The following is a 27,789-nucleotide window of genomic DNA, read 5'->3' as shown; positions in this document are numbered from 1 at the left end:
CTACTGTACCCCTTTCAGGAGTCTGATGTGTCTTACATACCCCAAGTTTCTCCTCACTTAAAAACTACTTACAAAATCAGTCATAAAAATACAAAAAAGTGTCGCAGCACACTATTACTTTAAATATTGTTCTTACATTTCAGTGTACTGAAGGTAGAGCAGCATCAACAAGTAATTGTTTCTGTATAAAATTTTAGTTTGTATTGACTTCACTAGTGCTTTTTATGTAGCCTGTTGTAAAACTAAGCAAATATCTAGATGAGTCGATGTACCCCCTGGAAGACCTCTGCGTACCCCTGGTTGAGAACCACTGATCTAGCACAACTTTAATAGAAAGTATTTATAATCTTAACTCAAATTTAAGAACGCTATTTTCTGGAAATAAAACATTAAAATTAAGGTCACAATCCTGCAATATGAAATGCCTGGGCAGAATGCTATGGCTGCGCAGAACCCTTTGATTTCAATGGGGGGTCCACTCACATGTACCAGACAGCAACGTCAAAGCCATAATTTTATTGGCCTCTAAGGATGAGATTAGAAGAAACAGGAATATCTAACTCCACTATCAGTCCCGTATTGTTGTATTTCTCTGCCTGTTTCAGAGTTTAGAAATATTTCTTCATGCCCAACCCTATTCTTCAAGGAATGGATACTCTTCACATCCCACTTTTAAAAGCCCCAAGGCACCAATCCAACGAAATGTTGTAAATGGGCAGACTCCTGTGCAATACATTGCAGGATTAAGGCCTTAATGAGTATGTGTCTTGTACCAAACATAATTTAACATGAGACAAACATTTAGTGGCAGAACTGAATTGTCAAAATTCCATAAACTGCAACAAAATATACTTTTCCATTTTTAAATTACTAAATGATGGGAGTGAAATCATAAATATTACTTCAAAGAACAGATATTTATCTCTTACCTCCACAGCAAATGATAGCAGCTACAAAAAGCGATATGTCACTATCATCCAGCTCCAGTGCATTGAATTTCATTGCAAAATCAAACTTCGGCTCCATAATATCACAAAATGGCTTTCTTAGGCTTTTCAGGAACTCTCGAGTTATAAAGCCGTTTCCATAGGCTACCAGCATCCCATCTTTGTTCATTACAGAAGCTAGCATGGCAAAAATGGCTTCATAAACTCCATATTTTAACAGAGTCACCTGATCATTCAAATCAAGATTTGAGAAGCCAGGGATAGATTTGGCAAATTCAGTAAGTTCTGTTACAGTCTCTACAGATGTACACTGGCAACAATGGAAGATTCGAACTTCTGCTTCCTTGTTCTGGATTCCATTGGCTACCAGTTTTGCCACCAGAGTCTTCTCTGCCATACACAGTGTTTCCATGTCATGTATAACAAATGGCTACAGAGAAAGGTACCAATTAATCCATTTACAAAATAAATATTTGAGGACTATTTCATTCCCCACACTGATCAGTCTTTAGCCATTAATAAACCCTGAATTAAAAGGATAAGGACCAAATTGGTAGTACTAATTTGGCATTTATGCAGATGACATCCTGTGATGATTTGAGAAATCTGTCTCTACAGCTTATGAATTCTGGTTGCAATGGTCAAGTTGTTCTTATGAAAAACACTATCATGGAATGTCTCTATGTCAATGTGTATCCGCCATTGCTGATGAACCTATCACAACTCTCCCAGGCCTGGTCTAAATTTAAAACTTAGGTTAACATAGCTATGGCATGCAGGGGTGTGTAAACTCCACACTGTTGAGCGCCATAGTTATACCAACCTAAACTTTGGTGTAGATGCAGCTAGGTTGAAGGAATGCCTCTGTTGCTCTAGCTACCATTCTCTGGGAATGGAATTCCTACAGTGATGGAAAAACACCTTCTGTCACTGTAGCCTGCCAAACCATAGCTATGCCACTATAGCACAGTCATGGCCCCAGGCTAGAAACAGTGGAGAGTAGAACAGTTAACATTAATGACTGTGCTCTGACTGGTCAATACGTATACTAAGGAGGTTGGCTGGAATGGGGACAAGTTACTTCCTCCAGCTCATCTGTAAGGAGTAAAGGGCTTGGAGAATGTAAAATTACCAGAAGCAGGTCACAAGAACCAGCGACTGGTGGTGGGACATATGAACTTGAGGGACTTACAGAGCCATCTAGGAAGTTTTGGGCTGGAGACAGGGGAAAAGTCTGGCATGCTTTCATAGTGGGAGCAAGGGGGTTTAGCTATGCGACCAACCAAGAATAGAGAAACCAAGCTGACCTACGGAGGGAGAGGCTCTATAAATCAGAAATCAAGCCATGAGCTGCAGAAGGAGGATCTTTGACATCCCTAGAGTATCCAGACCCCAGTCCAAAGAATTCTCTGGAGTGACAAGAAAACATGTTGCAGGGAAATGTGTGGAGGATGTATTATTTTAATATAGCTCTGTGTATTTTTTATGAGGTTAAGTAAAGAGCAGTGGTGGTTTAGAATTCTTCATGAAGTCTGTCCGCATGTTTGTTATGTGTTGCACCTCTCATGCGCTGTTAAAAAGTTAGCCTCTGAACCCAAAACACCCACATAGCTACAGTTCTGGGAGAGGGTGTGTTAAAGTTATGCAAAGTTTAAAGGGTAAGCAGTGGTCCCCCAAGGGCTGGGCAGTTGGACTACAAGGTCTGTTCTCAGGAGGAGGTGCTAGACAAAGGGTCTGTACACCAAGAGTGCCTGGGACCCACAGCTAGGGGCAGCACATGGTCTCTGTTCAGGCTCTGATGGCTTAAAGCACATGGAACCCAGTTGCTGGAACCCTCACAGCAGTCTGGTGAGCAGTCAAGACGGGGCATTTGACAAGATCTGTGACACATCCCATTCACCTCAGTGGGATATTAGCTACGTAAACGCTAAGGACTGCGGGATTTGACTAAGAGGAACTAATTTAGTCATTTAAACATAGGTTGGCACTTTACATATTTACACAGTCCTCTTACAACTATCAGTAGAATTGGACTTTTGTATTGTTCTTGTACTTCACTACTGGATTATTTATTTAAAGTTATATCTGTGCAACTGATCTTCTGCAGGAGCTCTAGCCATTACTCCTATTTAAGGTTAGTGCTGGATTGTTATTACAGATAATGATTTTCAGGACACTAGAACAGTGTCTCACAACGTAATAAAAATATTCAGCACTGAGCAAGAACTTTCTCCTCTCCATGAATGAGGATGCTCTAAATAAAGAAATCTGTGTACTGCAAACTGAGGAGATGATTCCTTCAAAAATTAATTAAAAGCCACAATTTCTTAAACAGAGTGATCAGAGCTCAGGAAAATGATAATCAGACTATAAGGCCTCAAAATATTTTTGACAAGCAAGAATTACAAAAAAGGGCTATCCATTAAGAAAAACTAGGTCTATAGAAGTGGACACCAGTTATAAATCTGGTTCCTTGAGTTAATCAAAGTATTTCCCATCTAAGGTAAGTAAACCATGTGAAGTCCTTAAATCCTTATTCAATTCTCCTACAGGTAAAACTCTCCTTGTAGTCAGTGAATTTTGCTTGAGTAAGGACTTCAAGATTTAACTGAGAGTGAAAAGGTTAATCTCTATTTAGATAACTGTAATATATACATTTTTCTTAGGAGTCAGTGACATCTCATTGGTACTTGTCCATCTTTGATCTGCTTATGGTAGCTACACTCTACACTATTTCATTACTTCTAAATATTATGAACATAAAAAACTTCATGGGGGGGGAATAAAACACCCACGTTTCTAAACCATTTAAAAGGTTTAACCTATTTTTTTAAATACTGTGGGTCATTAGAATTTAACACCTTTTCAGTACGAAATGCTGTTCTTTGAGGGTGGTGTGTGTGTCTGTGTGTGTAAGTAAAATTCTATTGCCAAATCCATCTTGGGACCCAATGTTAATACTGCTACCTTGTCTCTAGGTAAAAGAGCTTGAAATTTCTGAAAATGAACTACAGTTGTGCCAAGAAGAAATGGTTACTCACCCCGTGCAGTAACTCTGGTTCTTTGAACTTATGTGTACTACACTCCAAGTTTGCTAGTGTCCCCTGCGCTTTGGACTGGAGATTTCTCATAGCTGTGTTCATTTGGCCTGCACATCTGTGTTAGTCAGTCTCGTGCGCAGTGCAGTTGTTACACAGGACTGTGTGGGAAAACTGCCCTCAGTTCCTCCTATATTGCGGAGCCCCATGGCCAAGAACTCTGAAGCAGAGGGGATGGAGGGCAGGTAGTGGAGCACCCATCAGGGAAACATATCTTGAAGAACCACAATTACTGCACAGGGGGAGTATCCATTTCTTCTTCTTCAAGTAGTGTTCCCATGGGTGCTCTAGGTGACTATGGAGCAGTGCGCTCTAAGGTGGAAGGGGCTTCGGAGTTGAGTCCAGTACGGTGGAAAGTACAGTCGAGCTGAACGCAGTATCGGGGGTGGAGTCATGAGTTATTGCATAGTGTTTGGCGAATGTATGGATGGATGCCCTAATAGTGGCTCTATAGATGTTGGTGACGGATAGGTTTTTGAGGAAGGCCGTGGAAGTGGCAATGGACCTTGTAGAATGAGTGTATAAGCAAAGGTGGTTGAATGTTACAAGACTGGTAATGAGTTACTGCAGTCTGATATCCACTTGGAAAGCCTCGGGTTAGAGACTGCTGATCCTTTTGATCTGTCTGCTATCGAGACAAATAACTTGTCTATCTTTCTGAAGGGCTTTGTTCTGTCTAGACAAAAGGCCAGAGCTCTCCAGGGTATGCAGCACTGTGTCCTGGGAATTCAGATGTGGTTTGGGGTAGAAGACAGGCAAACAAATGGGCTGATAGAGATGGAACACAAAAGAGATCTTAGGTAAGAATGCGAAGTGGGGCTGCACTGTGACCTTGTCCTTAAAACACTGTGAAGGGGGGATATGCCATTAGGGCCTCTATTTCTCCAACCCACTGCACCATCAGGGATGCCATCTTCATTGCAAATGGAGCAGTGAGAAGGTAGCCAGAGGTTTAAAGGTCAGTCTTGTGAGGCATTTCAGGACCAGATTGAGGTCCCATACTGGGGTAGGGAGTTGGACCAGTGGATAAAAGGTTTCCTATCCCTCCAAGGAATCTTGCTGTGGTCAGGTGGGTAAAGATGGAATAGCCCTATATTGGGGGGTGAAAAGCCAGGATGGCTGCCAGGGAGACTCTTATGGAGCTCATCAAGGTTTTCAGAGCTAGGATGTAGTATATCCGGAAATGATGATGTCACTGGTGAAAGCTGCCTGCGGTCACACCAATTGGCAAACCGCATCCATTTTTCAGAATACATGTAGTGAGTAGCTTGTTTCCCGCTGTGTAATATCACTCTTTTTACGTCCTCTGAGCAGGCTGTCTCTAATCGCATGAGCCATCAACAACCATGCTTTGAGACCAAGCATCGTGAGATTGGGATGAAAAAAATCTTCCTGCACTCTTAGAAGAGGAGATGGGGAGTGATGCGGAGAGTGATCGGAGGGCAAACAGATAGCTGTATCAGATAAGAAAACCTTGTTTGCCTGGGCCAAGTCGGAACTATTAGAATTACTCTGGCTCCGGCACTCTTTATTTTGAGCATAACTTTGGCTATTAGGAGAGTTGGCAGGAGTGCATACTGTAGGGTTGACCACCACTGAAGGTGAAAAGCATTCCCTATGGATTGGTGTCCCAATCTGCTCCTTGAGCAGACGTGGCAAACAAGTATATCTGGGGGGTACCGTACTGACAGAATCTGTGATGTAATATGTTGGGGTTTATTTCCCACTTGTCATCTTGGAAGAAGTGTCTGCTGAGACACATTCTGAATGTCCAGGAGATAGGCTGCTGTGATAGTGATCTGGTTTCATATGCACCAGTTCCAGAGTCTGGGGTAGTCCTCTCTGCCACAGCCCTGAAGCAGCCTGCACCTCAAACCCCGCATCCCCAGCCCCACCCCAGAGCCCGTGCCACCCCACACCCCAACCCTCTGCCCCAGCCCTGAACCCCCTCCCACACTCCAAACCCCACCACCACAAATCACCTCCATACTGGTGCACATAACAAAATTAATTCCACACATGGACGTAAAAAATTAGAGAGAACACTGGTTCAAACCCTCAATCACCACATCAAAATTGCTGCTTGGTGTGTGAGGCAAGAGGCTGAGAAGTGGATGGTTTCCTTCCCTGAAACCTATGCCTTCTCTGGTGTGGCGCATACATCCTCTAGGAGGGAAGGAATTGGACGGGGCATGATCTGAGGGCCATCTGAGACTTGCTGAGTTTTGTAGTGTATGTAGGAGTATAAATGCCAAGAGAATGCAAAGTCACTCTAGAATCCCTCAGTGGTTGCAGAGACTTGTCTGTACTATCTGAAAACAAATTAGAGCCATCAAAAGGAAGGTCCTCAACTGTATTCTGAATCTCCTTTGGGAAACTGGACAGCTAGAGCCAGGAGGCTATTCTCATCACCACCACTGTAGTGAGTGAATGGGAAGCAGTATCAGCAACATCGAGGTTATCCCAGCAAGTAGTACACCATCCACAACAATTGCCTGGAATTGTTCCCTGTGTTCTGCCAGTAGATCGACAAATGATGTTAGCTTGGTAGAACTGACATGGTTGTACTTTGCTATCAAAGCTTGATAACTGGCAATTCTAAATTGAAAGGAAGCTGAAGAGTAAGACTTTCTCCCTAGTAGGTCCAAGCGCTTATGGTCTTTGTCATGAGGCATGGATTTAGCGTGGTGCTGCCCACCACATTCATTCACCGCATCCACCACCAAGGAGTTAGGTGAGGGATGGGAAATAAAATCTGAGTCCTTTGCTGGGACACAATACTTCTTGACCGTTCTTTGCAGGTAGGCAGAATAGAAGCTGGAGTGTGCCAGATTATCTTTGCTGGTTCTAAAAGAGCCTCATTTACAGGTAAAGCTATGCATGCCAATGAGGGTGAGTGAAGGATATATCAAGCATCTTCTGATGAGGCTCTGTAACCTCCTTGAGGGGAACCTGCCAGGAGTCTGCAACTCTCTTGATCAGATCCTGAACATGTTTTAAATCACCCACCAGTGATTACCAGAGCTGAATCACTGATAACCAGGTCTAGAAGCTATGCCTTAGACCTGGTGTAGGCACAGTGGTGAAAGGAAAGAAAATGCAGAGGCTGTACTGACAGCGAGGTTCCCTGCTACTCATTGAAATCACTGAAGACCCTGGGTGGAACCTAGAACAGAGCACTGCAGAAATAACAGCCTGTGATCAGCAGCAGCAGCAGCAAACAGCCAGTTGCAGAGGCAAACAGCAACCACAGAGACATTGCTTGATTACGCCTCCCCCCTTTGTTCACAGGGGTTCACCTCCCACCCCAACATACCTCTGAACTATTGAGTCTTTGCTAACCAAGGACAGCCAACTGTGAGTAGGGTGCAGTGGAAGGGTGTGAGAGATTCGTTAAACAGACATTTGTTTGTTGGACTTTTCCACCACAAGGTGGAAAACTTAGGCAAAGGAAACTGTTCAACACATCATGGAGTCAGGTTTTGCTTATGGTTGCATGCTTTTGAATGCAGTTGTGGTGTTTTCCCAAACTTATACTTGGTTCTCTTTCCCTTTTATTAAAAGTTCTCTTTTGTTATACACAGACTTAGTGCTTCCAAATGGGGAAATATTGCCTCTCAGAGGCACCCACGGGCTTATTGGGTGGAAGCTTGAGCTGGTTCTGTTTTGAATGGTTAAGAAGAACCCCTCAATACTGAAGCTGACTCTTGTTGCTGCTGACTCCACTTCACAGAAGGGTTACACAAAGAAAGACTTTGTTAAATAATTTAAATCCTCCTCTTTCGCATGTACTGGGGGAAATATATTTTATTTATGAATATAAAAGCTCTGATTCTCCACTGTCTTGTTCATGTACATCTACCCCAAGTAAGTGCAAAATGCTATCATTGGTATGAACAGAAATTTCTAATTTGGCAATTTGTACATCTATTTTGCACAGATATAAATGAATACACAAAATGCAAGGTCTAGAAATTCAGGTCTACTGCACCTACAGTAGATATGTAACCAGATGTCTTGATTATAACTTATAAAAAGTTTGTGAAGTACTGTGTGAAGGTCCATACTATGTGTTTTAGATTTATGTAGGCCCCTAACCTGCAATGAAATTAAGCACATGCTTAATTTAAGGCATGTGAATAGTTCCATGGAAGTCAATGGGACAATTTATGTGCTTAAGTGCTTTACTGACTGGGTACACACAATGGGATGGCAGAGAGCTAATGTATCAAGGATCCCACAAGAGAAACAAATATTACACAATTTCCTACAAAAAAGTAATAATTTTGGTATTCCTGAGTAAGAATCAGATAGCGTTCACCACTTAATATAAGAGACTGGCTAGGTTATATTTTAAGAAAAATAAACTCCATAATAAAAATCAAATTCCTTTTCAACCTTGTTCACTTGTTCAAAGGAAACCATACAATTAGAGTAGGGAAGATGTGTGTACCAGTGGCTAGAGCTGGAAAATAAGACTCTGGAGACCTGCATTCTGTTGCCAACTCTGTCACTAAGTCACTCTTTGTGACCCTGGATCAAGGCACAATCTTTCTATGCTATGGTTTCCCCATTTGTATAAATGCTGATACCAATACTTACCTCTGAAAAGAACTTTGATATCTGTGGATGAAAAGTGTTCTAGAAATTCTAAATTTTATTACCATTATTATAGTCTTAATAGGAAATAAGTACATTTCCCCCCCCCAATACTAAACCAGGTCAGAAGTCAGATATCACATTTCATTTTCTGATAACTAATTTACTTCCCCCACCATTTAGCCCCTTGTCACACAGTGACACTGACCCTTTAAGAGGGAGCAGCACACTCCAATTTGGCCGATTAATTGGATTTAAAAGAGGGCTCTTGGGCCCTAGGGAAACAGAGATCTGGTGAGTCAGGGCTGCCTGAGAGGAGAAGCTTGAGTATGAGATAAAAGCTGGCACAGACTATATGTGATCCCTGGGAGAAGGCAGGAGAGCAGCAGGAGGGGTTTGTTGGCTGGCATCCCCGAGCCAGCGAGCCAGGGCAGTAGCACTGAAGGCCAGGGAGCAGCAGAGGGAGTTGCCTGCTGGCCCTAAGCTGAAGAGTCAGAGCTAAAGGCCAAAAGCAGAAGAGGAGCTTACCTGCCAACATCTCCAGGGTTGGAGAGCTGAACCCAGAGGAACAGAGAGAGGGCCAAGGAGAGTGAGGGATGCTCCCCTGGCAAGAGAGGCTGTGGCTGTTTCTGCAGGGAAGAGTGGGGTTGCACGCTAGCTGAAAGGGCTGGGGTGGCTGTCCAGGGCCAGAGGAAGAGCAGAAGACTGACAGGGTCTGAGTGTGGTCAAAGTGGCTGGTGTGTTGTATAGGGCATATTGAGGGACTAGATGTTGGGGATCTTAATCACTATTTAAACTGAGTGTGATAAATTAATTTTATGTTGGGACTATTGTTATGGACTATTTTGCATAAATTTTTAATAATAAACCAGTCCAACGGAGGGGTTTTATTGCGAGAGCAGAGTGTCCATGGAGTTAGTAGGTTATGAGAGGGGGAAACCTGTGTTATATGAAGCAGGGTGCCACAGCCACGAGGGAGTGCTCAGGAGGTGGCCAACCCTATTATGCTGCTCTACATCATTTAGTAGTTTACTGTGATCTTTCATTTACAAGTTAACCACAACTTTATTTTCTAAAGCTTCCCATTATACTGATCTTACATATCAAAGACCAGATTTACGACAGGTACTACTTTTTCGTATTTCATGTCTATCCCGTAGTAGTACACCACTTAGTCCTAAATGATTTGCTTAAGAATTCTACAGTTCATTGCATTAGCATCAATATATTTTAGCTCTACAATAAAATTAAAACAAAAACACCTACTGGATTGTTATTGGTTTTCCCTGCAAGGATGACTCTAGCTTTGACCTTGTTCATATTGAAGTTTTTCAGATAGGCCTCATAGATTCTCTTAGCAAGAGATTTAAGATCTGCCATTTCTGAATCTTCCACATCTTGTTCACCTGTTAGAATTTCTGCTTTCAACTTTGCCTTCTCAGACCTTGGCATTCGTCCAAAACGAATTGCTGGTAAAAAGACAATTATGAAACAAATACATAAATTCTATACAAGTCCATACTATTTTTTCCTCCCTGAATACAGCAGTCAAATTTCTATCTAGAAGGAGTAATGACTAGAGGTAGGACATGCTGACTCTGATAAAGCCATGAATTAAATAAGACAGCCCTTCCCCGCATAATTACTCCCTAATTATTAAATCACCAATCTCCAATGAGGATAATCAAATGTCATGCTTCAGAGCATAAGCTGATAGCTGCAGTGATCCAGAATTAGTGCACTCCGCTGTATGCAGAGGGGAAAGGGCAATGTACTACTAACTGTTTGCCTTCAGTTGAAGCATCCTATTCTAGCCATAGCTGTTGGCAGGAGACTAAACCGGACTAGATATTTATTTAATGATTATACACTTGCTGTGAAAGATTGGAAAGCAGCCAGTAGACATACGTCCCATAAATAAAATTTGGAACATTCAGATCTAGTACGATCCCAAATTACGAAATACACTATGTTTTTAAATCCTCAGAAGATATGGGTGCTTGAATACAAATAGATTAATCCACATATAAAACAAGCTCCAAAATGCAAACAATGTCTTCCACATAAAGAAATAATAGAATAAAAAGTTAAGAAAAGTTTTTTAAAATAATATTAATGACAGTTGCAGTCAAGATCCCTACATTTCAGACACACACTAAGTATTTAACTGTAGATTTATTCTGCTTGATGACTAACAAAATTGAAATGATTTTAAAATATTTAGAGGACCAGACAAACAAATGGCAACTATAAAATTAGGATATATTTTCTGGAAATGAAAGGCGATTTTCTGATGACCCTAATAGTAAAAGTGAACTAATACATACTTTTAGTGACCTTTCATTTTGTTGATCAAACTGAATTATACATCAGAGGAGAAATCTCACAAACATGCATTCTTAAGCTTGCCTTCAATATTTTTTTCCTCATTCCCAGTTAACCATGCTCACATGCCTCTTCCGCACTTAATTTTTGAAAGCGAGTCTTTTGGTTTTTTGGGGAGGAAAATGACCTTTAAACTAGTCCATACACCGTGCACCTAAAACATGCTTACTCCAGAACAGAGGAAAAGGAGGAAAGCAAAACACAAAACAAACGAACCCCACTAATTAGGCCTTGATCCTGTACTGAGAACAAAATCCTGCACACAAGCGTTCTCAATGCAGGATCGGGGCCTCATTTTAATACACTGTAAACACCTGAGACTGAGGGCCTGGCTACACTCGAAACTCCAAAGCGCTGCCGCGGGAGCACTCCCGTGGCAGCGCTTTGAAGTGCGAGTGTGGTCGCGCACCAGCACTGGGAGAGAGCTCTCCCAGCACTGCAGGTACTCCACCTCCCCAAGGGGATTAGCTTACAGCTGGGGCACTGTTCACACTGGCACTTTAAAGCGCTGTAACTTGCTGCGCTCAGGGGGGTGTTTTTTCACACCCCTGAACGAGAAAGTTGCAGAGCTGTAAAGCGCCAGTGTAGCCATAAGTCTTAATTCTGTAACCCTTGCTCACACAAGTAACTGTGTGGAACCACTCATGTGAGTAAAGTTATTCACATGCCTGCTTGCGGAATTGGGAACAAATTATTAAGGGCACTCTTACCTACCATTATGTGACATTCCAACTGAAAGGCACTTTTGAAAACGACAGTATTGGCACTTATTACGATTTTTTTTCTGAATTTTGCAGGTACGATCACATTTATCATAGATGAGTTTAAGTCGAATTGTTCTCCTAAAAAATCCCTGTAAAAAGTTTGAGAGAACATTATATACTGTCAAAAATGTGAGCTAATAGTCTTCCAATAAATCTTAATCATACTGCTTCATTTTCTCTTTTCTTTCGGTCTTATTTTTCTACAGTTGACACTTACAGAAACTAAAGGTAAATGTTAATAAATTAAGAGTAACTTAATAAAATAAATAACATTTAGTATTAATTAATATTAATTTATTAATATATTTAGTATTATAAATATAATACAAGATAAAAATCTTATTTATAAAGATAAAAATAATTAAAGAAATTATTTAAGATAAAATAATCTTATTAATTTTAAGATAATATAAATATGTTCTTATAATAAGATAAAAATAATTAAAGTAAGTACGATCTGTCAAAAGGTAATAGCTTCCTACTTCACTGAATACAGCATTACATGGAGGCCAGATTCTCACCTGCACTGAGTTTATACTTGGCCCAGATAGAATGTGGGGGGGTGGGGAAGGTAGCGTTAAGCCTCCTTTCTGCACTCCTGATCCTTTGCAGGCTGGGGGGGCCAAGATGACTCTTAATGTACTATCACAGCAGCCTTTAAGGATCAAGCAGAACAACCATGCACTGTGCCCTGCACCTTCTGCCCTAGCATACCCTTTGCCAGCCCCCTCTTCCTGTCAGAAAGAATCCTCATCTGCCACACATGTGTCCACACACCTGCAATAGATGGTTATGTGCAGGAAGAGCACATGTTAACAGCACAAAGGGTTGGGGATTCACAGCAAAGCGCAAGGGTGTAGAGGAAGAACTAAGGATAGACACCTGGGCACCAGAGAAAAGCCTATAAACAGGGGCAGCCCGTCCATATAGGTGAACCAGGCAGTCGCCTAGGGTGCCAAGTTAAATGAGGTGCCAAATTCGAGGGAAAAAAATCAAATGAAATTAAAAAAATTGAAAAATATGGAAAAAATACAAATAAAATCATGAAGATGTCATTTTAATTCCCGTGCATGTATGGAGAGAATATGAATTATAATTCATTTCTCTACATTTCTGAGAATTTATTAATAGGTCAAATCTTTTATTTACTGCAAAAATAAATAATATTTTAGCGATTTTTTTTTGTTTCAATTTGTGACGTGGGGTCAAGATGATCCACTCCGCAATTTTGATAAGCAATAATTTAGCCACAGTGAAACACATCCGACAACGGCAAGAGCTGCAATGCTAGTGACCCCTAACTTGAATATACATCAAGGTCGCATAGCCAGAAATTCATGTAGAGAGGAGATATTGCAAGATGATACATGTCAGACGGTCATTTTAACATGTCACAGGTAGATGGTTAAGAATCGAGCGAATACTGTGGAAAATTGTGTTTCTTGGTGCCAAAGAATAAAGGATAATGTCTTTCAGCATTATAAAGCCAAAATGTGAGTATCTTTAAGCGTTATTAAACCTTAGCATTATTATCGGGCTGTATAATTATAAACTTTTCTTTGTTATAACTGGTTCACATATAATAAATAAGGTCCATAAAAGAAAAGTAACAGTGTTAACCAGTGGTGAGCTGGAGCCAGTTCGCACCAACCGGTTGTTAAATTTAGAAGCCGGTTTAGAACTGGTTGTTAAAGGGGTGGGCAAACTCCGGCCCACGGGCCACGTCCGACCCATGGGACTGTCCTGTCCGGCCCACCTGAGCTCCCGGCTGGGGAGGCTCCCCCAGCTCCTCCCCCCACCCCCGCAGAGCCTCAGCGTGCCACGCCGCTGGTGCCAGTGATCTGGACCGCTCCTGGGCAGCTCTGCAGCTCCTGCTGCTTTGAGCAGCATGATAAAGGGGTGGGGTTGCGAGCTCCAGTAGGCCTCGCAGCATCCATACACGCTGCCCTGAGCAGCATGGTAAGGGGGCTGGGTCAGGGCTAGGAGGTTGGGTTGGAGGGGGCGGAGGTTTGGAGGTTCTGGGGGGCGGGGCGTAGTCGGGGGGGCTGGGTAGGCATGGGAGTTCTGGGGGGTCTGTCGGGGTGGATGGGGTTGGAGCAGTCAGGGGACAGGGAGCGGGGCGAGTTGGGTAAGGGGTGGGGTCCTGGGGGGGGGGTCTCAGGAAGGGGTGGTCAGGGGACAAGGAGTGGGGGGAGTTGATGGGTTGCGGGTTCTGATGGGGGCAGTCGGGGGCAGGACCTGGGTGGGGGTCAGATACGGGGGAGGGGGAAGACAGGCTGTTTTGGGAGGCACGTGGGGCTTGTACTCACCAGGCAGTTCCCTACCGGGTCTTCAGCGGCACATCCTTCACTCGCTCTGGGTCTTCGAAGACCCGGAGTGAGTGAAGGACTCGCTGTTGAAGTGCCACCAAAGAACCGGTAGGGAACCTGTTCTTAAGATTTTGGCAGCTCATCACTGGCGTTAACGCTTAATAGACTACGAAAGTGATGACATCACACTCCAAGCAGGTAACCGTGAGGAAGAGGATTACTTTCCAAACAACCAGTGTCGGGTTATAAAGTCAAAAAAGGTCATTTTGTTTCTGTGTAAATGCTATAACTAACTGTTTTAATAGGTAAGTGAGTGTATGTTACTAATCATTGAACCTTTAAGCAGTGAAAAGACGTGTTGCGATGGCTGCAATGTGGTTTAAATCACCAACCATGTGGTGCATCAGCCATCATTAATGCTATAATACTTGCAGTTGGGAGCACAGTACACAATATTCAAATGCCCCATGGCAGAAAGAGGAAAAAGAAAACCCTCATGAACCGAGTATTGTAAACGAAAGGCTGAGAAGGAAAAGGACCAAGCAAAACAGCAGGGATCCTTCCTGAAGTATCTTCTCTTTAATCCAAATAAAGATGGAAGCAGTTCATAGCATCCAGATGAAGGAATTTAACTTGGAGAGGAAGTTAACTCATATCCGCATGGAAGCAGTTTAGAACATCAAGATGAAGGTATATTACTTCAAGATGAGAGTAGCTCACATCCACAAAAAAGCAGTTTGGAAACTCAAGATAATGGAAACTTACTTCTAGATGAAGGCAGCTCACAGCATCAGACTGATATGGAAGTTGAGAAAATTTATTCACCTTCAGAGACACATGCAGAAATTGAAGTAAAGTAGAAGGAAGAAAGGATGAGGAAGTCACAAACAAGTTACAGTATGGGGACCCAGCTTCATGGCCCAGATGTGATGACAGTGTGCGGCAAATATTCGTGGAACATGGATCTGAACAAGTTCATGAATTTCCCTTCCCTAAGGAGGGAAATAAAAGAAAATTCTCTGCTCAGCATTACAAGAGGAAACTCTTTAATGGGGAAGAAATTCATCGAAACTAGTTACAATATTCAGAGTCGAAGAACTTTGTGTTTTGCTTTTGCTGCAAGTTGTTTAGAAATCAAGCAATTGGTACATCATACTGAAAATGGTTCAAAGGCCCAAAAACATATCTTAAATTCTCTCTTCACATGAAAGAAGTATTTGGAATGTTTTCAAAATTGGAAAGAACTTGAATTATGATTGAAAAAAGAAAAACTATCGAAGAAAATTTACGTGTGATCAAGGAAAAAAGAATATTGGCAACAAATATTAGAGCATCTGATTGCTTTAGTGAGAGTTCTCAGTGGGCAAAATTTAGCATTCCTCAGCCATGGTAGAAATGAAAAATTTTACACTCCGGGTAATGGAAACTTTTTAAAATGTGTTGAATACGTACCTTTTTTTGATCCAGTCATGAAGGAGCATCTATGCAAAATAACTGATCATGAAACACAGGTTCATTACTTAGGAAAAATATGCAGAATGAAATTATTCAAATCCTAGCAAATGCCATTAAAAAGAAAATTGTAGAAGCTGCCCATTCTGCAAAATATTTTTCAATAATACTGGACTGTACACCAGATGTGAATCATGTTGAACAAATGACCATCATTCATTTTGTGGATATGGAAAAGTCTGCAGAGGAAGATAATGTTGAAGTGCTCATAAAGGAACCTTTTTTGCATTTCGTATCACTGAAGGAGACCACTGGAGCATTCATGTCTGAAACTATTCTACAAGAGCTTGAAACAATGTCATTATCTGTTGAAAACTTCCATGGCCAAGGCTATGATAATGGGAGTAATATGAAGGGTAAAGACAATGGTTTGCATAGGAAAATGATGGAAATCAATCCTAGGGCCTTTTTCGTTCCTTGCCGTACACATTCTCTGAATTTGTCTGTCAATGATGCTGCTAGATGCTGTTTGGAGGCAAGTAGTTTCTTTGACCTGGTGCAACATGTTTGTGTGTTTTTCTCAGTTCAACATGCCATTGGGAGATTCTGACTCACCATGTGAATTATCTAACTGTGAAACCACTTAGTCAGACAAGATGGGAGAGTCGCATTGATGCTTTGAAGCCTCTTCGCTACGAACTTGGAAACATTTATGATGCCCTAACTGAAATTTCTGATACTATCTTTACTGGATCATCTGGCAATACGGCATGTTCAGATGCAGAAGCTCTTGCAAATGGCCTTTCCAAGTTCAAATTTGTGACTTCACTCATTTTGTGGTATAAGATCCTTTTCGAGATTAACCTCACTAGTAAGCAGCTTCAGGAAAAGAACTTGAACATACATGCTGCTATTCAAAAACTGAAGCAAACTAAAAATATTCTGGAGGAATTCAGAAGTGATGAAGGATTCGAAAGAACACTGGTATATTCTCTTGAGCTTGCTGAAGGAACAGACTTTCCAACAGAATTTGAATCAGAGCCAGTTCGCATTTGGCAAAATAAACAGCAGTTTTCGTATGAAGGACAAGACACACCCATTCAGAACCCAAAACAAAGGTTCAAAGTGAATTTCTACTTTGCAGTCCTTGATACTGCTATTCACTCGGTTGACGAAAGATTTCAACAGATGCAGCAGCTAGAGTCGGTATTTGGCTTTCTATATGATATCCACAGCTTGCAAAAGAAAACAGCAAAACAGATAAGAGAATTTCGTATAAAACTGGAGTCGGCATTGACTCATGAAAATTCAAAAGACATTGATGCTACAGATTTGTGTAGTGAGCTTCAGGTTTTTTTAAGATGACTTAAGAAACATTCCACTCCTGAAGAAGTACTGAGTTTATTTGTGAAAATAAACTCAGTTTTTCAAACATTTTTATAGCTCTACACATTCTTTTAACTTTGCCAGTTTCTGTAGCTAGTGGGGAAAGTAGCTTCTCAAAGTTAAAATTGATAAAAATATATCTGCATTCAACAATGGTGCAAGAGAGACTTGTCGGACTTGCCACAATGTCAATAGAGCATGAAATAGCTGGAAAACCGGATCTAAAAGAACTAGTAACTGAATTTTCAAAACTTAAAGCAAGAAAAATCATGTTTTAAGAGCACAGCATGTTTTTTATTCGGAGTGTTTTGTAACTACAGGTTAAAGTTCATTGAAGAGTTTTTTTTATTTCTTTCTATGTTGGATGTGGTGGTAATGGCAGTTAAAGCAGGATAGCATAATGGATGATTTTGGATTTGTAATAATAAAAATTATAATTAACATGTTTAATGCATTTTTATTTGAAATTGGACTGAAATATCATCTAGCTGCCAGGTACAAATCTATTCTGAAAATTTTGTGTCTCTATGTTATCTGATCTCAGAAACATTGGTTGGACAGACGGCCAAACCGAATAATTAAGCCTCTGTTTAAAAAACAAAAACAAAAAACATTAAAAGGAAAAATGGGCCAAAATTTTTCTAAGTTTACCAAAGACCTCAGCCTAGATCTGCCCTTGGGGTTTGGGGCACCGACTGCATGGGTCGCCTAGGGCGCCAATTGCTGGCAGCTAATCTAGGGCTGCCCCTGCCTATAAATGATCTTACCATGATGTTCTGAGTGACACTGCAATGAAATACTAGTCTCTACAAACATTGCTACACAGCGCTGTGTCATGATAAGACATTGTGATGTGTGAAGCAAGATGTTGCCAGCATGTCATGAAGTGCCACATTTGATCATGACCTAGTTCTCTATCTCTAGAAGAATGAGTACAAATCTTCAGATTCCAGAACATTAATCCAAAAAAAACTCTACATTTGAACCTTATTATTAACCTAGAGTTAAGGCTGAGTGATTGTAAAATTTTTTGAATGTTTTAAAATTGCTTCACTTTCTCAAGTCCTGTTATGTGATGCAGAAAAAAATAAAATAAAACTAGACATACATTAGAAAATAATCAAAACATAAAACCTTTATATGTTTTTGGTCATCTATCCTATACTTCAAAGATTGATGGCAAGCATGTTTGGCTTCATGACCATGTACTGGCTCCAAATTTATAATAAGTAAAACACTGTACTAAAAGCGATTCAGGTAGGATATGGTGGTGATAAGGCATTCAGGGTTTGTTCATTGGAAAGATAATGGAAATGTATCAAATTCACATGGTTCCCATAGCATATTCCCAACACAAATAAAACATTAATGGAACATTTTTTTTTTATTCATTTTAAATTATTTTAATCTCTAATGATAACTAGTTCTTTTCACAAAAACACTACTTATAATCATCATCAACTGCCTTTCTTGAAGAAGTTCTAGTGTCAAATTATGGTACCAGACAAAAATACTTCTTGAGAAGATCACAAGTGACTATTATTTAAATTATGTTTTCTTTTTACAGCTAGACTCATTTTAATTAGCCATTTACAAAGCAACTATGTTTTTTCTTCATATAACCCTGTAAATAAAGCAATATGGTTTAGGCTATTAAAAAAAAAAATATCAACTGTACCTTACAACCTTCACAAGCATGTACTCCATAATGGAAGCCAGAAGCTTTGTCCCCACAAATTCTACATTCAATGTTTAATGCTCCACTGGGTGATTCATCTATGCTACCTGGAATTGTGGCAAAATTAATGGATGAAGGACTTGATGCTGGTGAAAGTGTGTCTAAAAGAAAAAGGAACATTTCATAAATTCTGTACTACCAAAATCAGTAGCAGTTCTGTGATAAACTCTTTCCTATGTGGATGAAATTTATTTTAAAAGTCTGCAATAAAAAATCATTACATGCACTATTAATTTAAACAGTAACAAATCTGTTTGAAAACTAACTCATACTTCTATTAATAGTGCAGCAAACAAATACAGGGTCTGTACTAGAATTAATAGAAACTAATGTCGATGATACACACAATGCACACACAAAAGGATATGAGAGCGAAGAGCCAGAACCAAAGAAGTTGTAGTGGTATTTCAACAACAGTTCAGTAAGTATACAGAGAAACTCTAAAATAATTTAAATTGTGATCCAAAAGTATCTAACTAAAGTTTTGAAATCACTTGTTAAATGAATGACAATTTAATGTTTGCAAGGGAATTTATTCATTATAATTCTCTGCAATTATCTATTTTTCAGATGTTTTACTGGTTATAAAATAATGTAAGTTGGAAATGGAAGAGTGGCATTGGCTGAACAGACTGATCCATATTGCTGGGGCAAACCCCATGGACCAGATCCTCAAAATAGTACCATAATGCCCAGGCAGCCAATGGACCACCCTTTCTCTATGGTTATAATCAGCACAGATGGACATTACATCTTCTGCCCAGGATACCTCCTGACATGTGCTTTAGTTTAGCCTACTCAAGTCAGAAGCAGACTTGTTGTTATGAAAAGACAGCGAACACACCTTCCTGGTTAAAGCCCCCAAGTCAGCAGAACATTTAAGCACAAGCTTATCTTTAAGCATGTGTTTAAAGTCCCATTTTAGTTCAGTCGGACTACTTGTGAACTGGGGCCTAAGATAGGAGATATTGAGCTTCTAGTGCCATTCTGAAGAGTTTGCCTTTACCAGAGGAGTGAAAACAGGCCATATGATTGAACTGCAGTGAGGTTAAAGAGAAGCTTCAAAAGGAAGACAAACTAGGGACTACAATGTAGTAATTCTGGCAATCAAAACCTTCTTTGAATGACTATGCTGCCTCACCTCTCTAAATGTGAGGAAAACAATGCTCAATAACTCCGAAATCGTGAAATAACCAAGCAGAAACTGTCCAATGCTCATCTGTAAAGTTTAAACATCTTGCAAAATTAAAATGCTTCACTTTGAACCACCTCCAACAAAACCAAAAAAAAAAAAACCCCATAAGAACAGAAGAGTTGCCATACTGGGTCAGACCATGGTCTATCTTGCTCAGAACCCTGTCTCCAACAGTGGCCCGAACCAGAGCTTCAAGGAGAGCATACAGAACAGGGCAATTATGGAGTGATTCTGGTAGTCAGAGGTTTAGGGTTGCATCCCTGACCATCTTGGCTAATAGCCATTGATGGACCAATCCTCTATAAACTTAACTTGTTCTTGTTTTAACCAGTTATACTGCTGGCCATCACAACATCCTATGCAATGAGTTTCACAGGTTAGTTGTGTGTTGTATGAAAGAGTACTACTTTTTGTTTCTATTAAACCTGTTGCCTATTAATTTCATCAGGTGACAAATGGTTGTTGCACTGGGTGAAGGGATAAATAACATTTGTCTATTCACTTTTTCCACATCATTCATGATTTTATAGACCTCTACCATATCCTCACTTTGTCGTCTTTTTAGTCTCTCCTCATATGGAAACTGTTTCATAACCTTGATTACCTTTGTTGTCTTTCTCTGAACTTTTTCCAGTTGCACACTATCCTTTTTTGAAATGGGATGATCAGAACTGGACACAATATTCAAGGTGTGGGCATAGCATGGATTTATATAGGCTCATTATGATATTTTTTCATCTGATTTTCCATCCCTTTCCTAACAGTTCCTAATATACTGTTAGCCTTTTTGTCCGCTGCTGTGCATTGAGCAGAAGTTTTCAGAGAACTATCCACAATGACTCTCTTTCTTAGGCAGTAACAGCTAATTTAGACCATTGTGTATGTATAGTTGGGATTATTTTTTCAAATGTTCATTACTTTGCACTTTCCAACATTTAATTTCATCTGCCATTTTGTTGCCCAGTGACCTGGTTTTATGAGATCCTAGGAGATAAGAGCTCCCCCTTTCACAAACTCATCCCTAAGGGATGTCTCCACCCCACCATGTGCTTCTCCGCATCAATCCTCTGCAACAGTGATACTCAATAGGCAGCCCGTGGGCCAAATGTTGCCTGCCAACACTTCCTGCGTGGTCCATCAGCTCACCTTTAAAAAATGTTTATCATTAAATTCACAAACAGAGATGTGCTGTCTATCATTTGCCTACGACTTCTTTAGTAACTTACTTACCCCAGCAAAAATTAAGCACTGCTTACTGGATCTTAAGTTCTTGCGATAGCATCGGCTATGATTGAACTAGGATGCCATCCATTTTTTCATTACTGATGGAAATAGAGTAAAAAGTGAGTGAGAGTGGGAGTAAATGTTGCGAAGTTGACAGTGAAAACCAAACTTTTAACCCAAACTGGACAGCAGATTTTCTTTTTATTATCCCACCTCATTTAAATGCAAAACCTTTGGTGTTTAATATGCCAAACCACTGTATCCATCTGTAAAGTCACCAACGTGAGGTGCCACTTTGAATCAAAGCACAGTAATTTTAACACGTCCTATTTTCCTGGCAGTGTTGCAAAACATGACAAAATTGAAAATCTGAAGTCTTTGTATCACACTTCAAATGTCATTTTCACATCAGTTACAGTACAGGAAAAAGCAACAGCTGCTTCTCTTCAGATAATGTTGGTACTAGCTAAAAAGAAAAAGCCTTTCCTGGCTGCCGAGCTTGTGAAGGAGTGCACGTTGGAAATGCTGGAGGAGCTTTTTGCCAGAGATAAAAACAAAGATGACATTGTGAACTGTGTGAAGCAAGCTCCCGTGTTTGATTCCATAGCAGTGTGAATATTGGAGGTAATTTACAAGAATTGTTTATCATCACTGCTTTCTGATTTAAAAAACACCAAATACATGCCTCTTGCAAGCGATTTAAGTGACATGGCCCAGATATTGCTGTTTGTTAGATTTTTATGATGGTGAAATTTTCAAGGAAGAATTTTTGTGCTTAGTACCATTAGAAACCAAACCACAGGCAAGATCATTTTTGAAAAGGTAAAAGGCTTTTTGAAAAAAAATGGTTTAAATCTGCAGAAAGTAAACCTGCTTGTTACAGATGGAGGTCCCTCTATGATAGGGGAAGAGAAGGGATTTGCTTCACATATGGCAGCGATACACCCTTCATTAAAAACACGTCACTGAATCATTCACCAGACTGTCCTCTGCGGTAAGTTGTCTGGGAACTTGGGAAAAAAACAACAATGGGTATTGTGATGAGATTAGTGAACTACATATGCTTAACTGCTAGCTTGCAACATCGTCTTTTTTAAAAGTCTTTTACAAGACGTTTCAGCTGAATAGTGACCTGTTGCTGCACAATGACGTTCGCTGTTAAGTAGAAAGCATGTGTTAGAGAGGTTTTGTGCTCTTCAAAAAGAAATAACCACAAGACCAACAAGGTGTGAGAGTTTTTTGAATTTATGAATGATGTCCCCTCTATGTCACAGATAGCTTTTTTGGTGCAATATACTGGTCACTTGAATTGCCTCAACTTGCAGCTCCAAGGCCATACAAACAGCGTTGGAGATCTGAAAAAGTGTGTGCTTTCAGAAGAATCTTAAAACCTTTCAGACAAACTTAATAGGAAAGATGTTGCATTTTCCCACATTGTATGTTGTTGCTACAGATGAAACTTCAATGAAAATGATGCAAGAATTCCTAAACAATCTGATCACAAATTTTTAAATGTGATTTGAGAATTTTAAAATGTCAAAAGATTTGCTTTTGTTTGTTCATGATCCATTAGTTGTCACTGCCGGTGGACCTAGCAAAGAACTGAAGAAAAGAGCATTCTTGATAAAAGCAAAGAACATTCTTGATTAAACGGATGAAAGTACTTTTCAATTAGAAATTGTAAAACTCCAGAGCTCAGATGTCTTGAAGGAAAAATTCAGAGAAGTGAGACTTTGTGATTTCTGGATTCAATATGCTGACCAGTTTCAGAATAGCCGGAATCTAGCCATCTATCTTTTAACAAAGTTCAGATCAACGTACTTCTGTGAATCTGGGTTTTCTACCATGACTACTAAAAAACAACACTGCAATCATCCGGCAGATAAGCATCTTCACCAGTGCATGCACCTTGCCCTGACCTCCTACAAACCTTGCCAGCGATCTGTTACCTCTCCCATTAGAGTTTGCCACAAACACAGGTAATAATGTTGATTTATAAACTTTGTTAAAAGATAGAAACACTAATACTTATGTTGCAATCAAGGTCTTTATTTATTGGCAGCTGAAGTTTTTTTTTTTTTTTTTTTTTTTTAATTTTGTCAGCCTTCTGCGCAAATGGCCTGCCTCATCATAAAATTCTCAAATCAGCCCGCGGGTAGATCTAATTGAGTATCACTGTTCTAGAACTATGCTCCACCAAACTTGAAATTTTCTAAAGCTAGAAGACTTCCTTATATCTTGCAGTACACTAAGATTTTACCAAATTCACAGGTGTTTTATTTGAACAAATACATTAAAACAATTATATGAATGTAGGTCAAGGGATATGACCTTAGAAACAGGTTAACTCAGAACTTGTATTGCCAACCCCAACAACCTCAAAAATCTTGACTCAGACCACCCAAAATTATTATTATTTTTAAAGCTGGGTTCCTTTTATTTGCCTTCCAGATTTTGAGCCTTTGGGTTCATGTTTTCCATCTTTTCTTTGCGACCAGGAAGGCAGTAAAATCGTGAGAGTTGGTAACACCACGTCACAAACTCAGATGTGTTATGTCTTCTGTTTTGGCCAGAAGGATCCTATTTTCAATCAGCTTTCTGAACTGTTCCTGCACAGAAGTTTGAGAGCTAAGGAGATATTCTAGGCTGCATCTTTATGATTAGGGCCACTTTTGGCAGGATTTCTATTGTAAATGACACTTGCTCTAGGCTACATCTCTGATCGGTCTCCCAAGCCATCCCTGAGTGACACTGGGCAATGCTCTAGCTATTTCTCCCTTGTCACAAGGACAAGCATACAGCAGCCACAGCTTCTACCCTCCTGTCAGGGAACAGTAGGTGAGGTCAACCAAAGAGAAAGGAGAAGCCAGACCTAAACACCCAGGTATAGCAGCTCAGACAGAGCACTTCCCAGTTGATGGCAAGAAGCAACCAGATCTCCTTGATAGCGGAGGGCAAGAAGCAATCAGCAACAGGGGCTAACAACCCAGCCACAGCCTCATATGCATCCACTCCAGGCCGAGGGGAAACAAGGCACAGCTTCCAGAGTTAGTTGGACACTGGTCTAGGGAAATACCCCAGTCAGCCAGGAGCATAAAAATCCCTATGTTCCTGAAGCTCATTCCATGCTGTAGCCTTGGCAGTCTTATGTTCTGGTAATCAGGACATTTGCTCTCATTTATGTAAATAAGTCATGTATATTTACTCAATAAGAAAGCTAGGACATTAATTAATTTACATAAACATGCCACATTTATGCACCTTCAGCATTAAGATCTGTGATTTCAAACACTATTCTAAAGTAACTTTAATCTTCTTCTCCTTGTCCTCCAAAAGTGGTGGGGGAAAAAAAAAATCTCCTATTGTCACTACTGGATAAGCAAAAATGGTACACAATAACCTTAATGGCAGCACTACAGTCCTCATTTATGCCTTGTATATAACAAAAACCTCACATAGTCAAAGATCTGAAGATTAATGGCTCTCTGCCTTAATAACTCTCTCAGATGTGTTACTGATATCAACAGAGAAACCAACATTTAAATAAGGGCATTTTGGAGAGATGAAAAGTTACAGACAAACCTTTTCACTTAAGTTAACACTAGCTTAACTTTTTAGCAGTCAGAATGACGAATCTACTTTTGGCATAGATTTTACTATACATATCATGTATGTTATAAGAGTCACATAGATTGTAGTTCATGGGACTGATTCAAAGACCACAAAATCAGGGGAAATTTTTTTGAGGTATTATAAATATTATACAATATCTGCTAAGTTAGGGGGGAAATGCAACTACTTTTGTAGTAACAGCTGTTGTGACTATTTTGAAAGATACTGGTAAAAAATGGTGTACACTAAAGGTAGTCAGCAAAATTTCATTTTAAAGGGCGCACAAATTTATACAAACCAAGCCAACATGCTTTTATCTCCACCTCATCAGTGAAACCAAAAAAACAATTTTAAATTTTTGTTTGAAAAATAATCACTTTTTCTATGGAGTAACATTTATCTCACAAATTTCAGGCTGGAGTTAATTTATTGACATTATAAACAGCTGAAAGGTTTTTGTTTCCAGTGTGATCTATACATCTGAAACAGCTGTTGTAATTTAAAGGAAGGATTTGCTTAGCTCAATTAAATACATCTTATCTCAACTGATGAAGATTTACTGTATTCTAAGCTCTTACCTGTAATGACTGATCCATCAGATCCTGGACCATTTCCCAAAGACTGGAGCTCTGTTACGCTTAATGCTCCAGGGCTATCATCACCAATAGACAGAGATGTCCTGTATGTTTTCCATGTCTTGTAGGAACTCTCTAGATAAGGGGCTTCCGAGATCATCCTCTAAGGGGGAAAAATTGGTTTTCTGTGTCCACCATTTAATCCTCATATTAGACTGTTGAAAAAAAGATATATATGTATAACACATTTAAACGCTCTACAAACTGAAACAATTACATACAGTGTACAAAATAAGGGAGTCCATAATTTTTAGTAAAATATTTTGTACTAAAATGTTTTTTCAGAAACATTGTGTAAAATGAAATACTGACACGATGGCAAAAATCCCCATAGATTGACTACACAAAGAAGATTATGGCTAAGTAAGTGTCTATGTTGCCTTTTCCCTCTCTTCTGCTGTTGAAAGTGGCAAATTATGTTTCTGTAGCAGACAATAAGTATTTCAGCCTGAACTGTGCTAGGTAAATGGCAAAGTTATTCATAATTTGTAGATTTATTTATTCAATAAATAAATCTACAAATTATGAATAACCATACATCAAAATACTTTACTTAGGGAATAGTTAATCCACAACTGTAGTCTGACAAGGGTCAGAAGATGTGTATCAGGTGCTCTCTTCATCCCTCCCAAATTTGTTCAGTATATCCTGTGATACGGCAGAGATCACAACTTTACCCTATGGTATAAACCTTTGGGAAATGAGCCAAACTCATTCTGGGTGCAAACCTGCTGAAGTCAGTAAAGTTATACTGGAATAACCTCACGCCTGATTTCACATTTTTAAATTTTCTTTAGTTGAATCTGCCAGAAAAGGAAACAATGGCACATACTGTATAATGTTGCTACTCACACCAAGAAATACTGCTACTAAAAGAAGCTGGCCTTTGAGGCTGAAACTAACCTACACTTAGAGCTTCATTTTCTTCAACTAGTGTAAGAACACATACTAATTCAGTATGCCCATGCACTGAATGTTCACTGCTGGTTACAGAAAAGCTCTGACTGTTTCTTCATGATGACAAAAGTGTTGACATTTACCAACATACCACGTTCTTACCAATTTTTACATCTTCTCAGTTAACGAGAAAACTGGTATATGCTAGCAAATGAAGTTTTAAATACATACACACAACCCCAAAGTCAATTTCTTATTTGACATTGTTAAAAGTTGTGAATATCTTTAATAACAAGCAATTTATGCTTGTTTTGAGTCACTCAATTTCCAACTAGAACCACAGAACAATACATTCAGCTCTTTGAGTTTTGAGCATTTATCTTGGGAGAAATTTTTTTATTGTTTTCTTTAGCATGTAACTCAAACAAAGGCAGAGTTATGATTGACATGCTGTGCTGATTGCTGGGGATATATCTTTTACAATGCGAAGGACATTAAAAGTCTAACAAATATCAGAAACACTCAGGGAGGACTAGTCACGTAGGAGTCTGGCCCATCAAAGTTGTTCCAGAGGTGTAATTGAGGGTAGATAGTGATTCAGTATGGGTAACATGAGTCTCTGCGAGACTAAACAAGTTGTTTGCAACAATGCACACTGCACACAGTTTTTACTAGTGATCTGTAATTATCAAAGAGCTTTTATAGTACTGCAGTCTCGCAGATATTCATTATACTTTCCAGAAGTTCACTAGCATATAGAAAAAAAGTCTATAGTGTTTTCCAGTGTGTGCTTATTATACCAAATTACATTGTAAGGTAAAAAATGTAGAATAGGAAACAGCAATTGAAAAGTATATATAAAAGTAATTTGTATGCTGTAGCTTGCAACCTTAACACAGGACTATCTGAGCAATTAATGTCATTTACAATGTTTGCACTGGCTTTCTGTCAAATTCCACATTAATATTAAAATCCCCCAATTCTCAAGGAGATCCCTGAATAACTGTGGTTCATCTTACTTATCCACACTCACGCATTCTGATCATAATGGATGACTAGGAATACAGATTCTAATCCTTAAAGTAAGGGAGTATGCTTCGAGTTGGAGTATGTGTCCATAAATTAGCGTATTTGTTTTCCTCTAATTATGATCTGTATGACTTTGGGCAAGTTATTAAGCTTTTCTCTGCTTCTATCCCCACCCGTGAAATGGAGAAAACACTGTCCAACTTTGTAAAGCATTTTCAGATCCACTGACAAAAGACATTATACATAAAGGCGAAATATTTTTTAAATTGGGATTTGTTTCCCTGATCAGCTTGCCAGGAGAGTTTGGCTACTACTGTGGGGTTCTCTCCTTTTCAACCCACATAGTAATGTATAGCACTGGGTTATTTTAAAAATGCAGGGTCCTCCATAATCAGTGGCCTAACTCAACATGTATGTATCTGGAGGAAAAGAACTAGTACAGACACATAGATATAGGGCCTTCACTCAGTTTTCATTTGGTCCACATCACACCAATTAGGTATTTTACCTGAGTAAAAA

At 39.7% G+C, this 27,789-nt stretch overlaps 1 protein-coding gene across 1 annotated transcript in view; it reads right to left on the bottom strand.

The window, feature by feature from the left end:
- The window catches only part of PPARA (peroxisome proliferator activated receptor alpha), a 32,396-nt gene extending 6,914 nt beyond the window's left edge, over window positions 1-25,482 (bottom strand). Inside the window, 7 exon segments of the mRNA XM_034784212.1 lie at window positions 930-1,377; window positions 9,911-10,113; window positions 11,744-11,882; window positions 18,619-18,779; window positions 25,288-25,379; window positions 25,381-25,461; window positions 25,463-25,482. Coding sequence (XP_034640103.1) covers window positions 930-1,377; window positions 9,911-10,113; window positions 11,744-11,882; window positions 18,619-18,779; window positions 25,288-25,379; window positions 25,381-25,461; window positions 25,463-25,482 — 1,144 coding nt within the window.
- Between the last annotated feature and the right edge of the window lie 2,307 nt (window positions 25,483-27,789).

The sequence above is a fragment of the Trachemys scripta genome, chromosome 1 (genome assembly GCF_013100865.1).
Source record: "Trachemys scripta elegans isolate TJP31775 chromosome 1, CAS_Tse_1.0, whole genome shotgun sequence".
NCBI classification, from domain to species: Eukaryota; Metazoa; Chordata; order Testudines; family Emydidae; genus Trachemys; species Trachemys scripta.
This window is presented reverse-complemented; position numbering and strand designations above follow the sequence as displayed.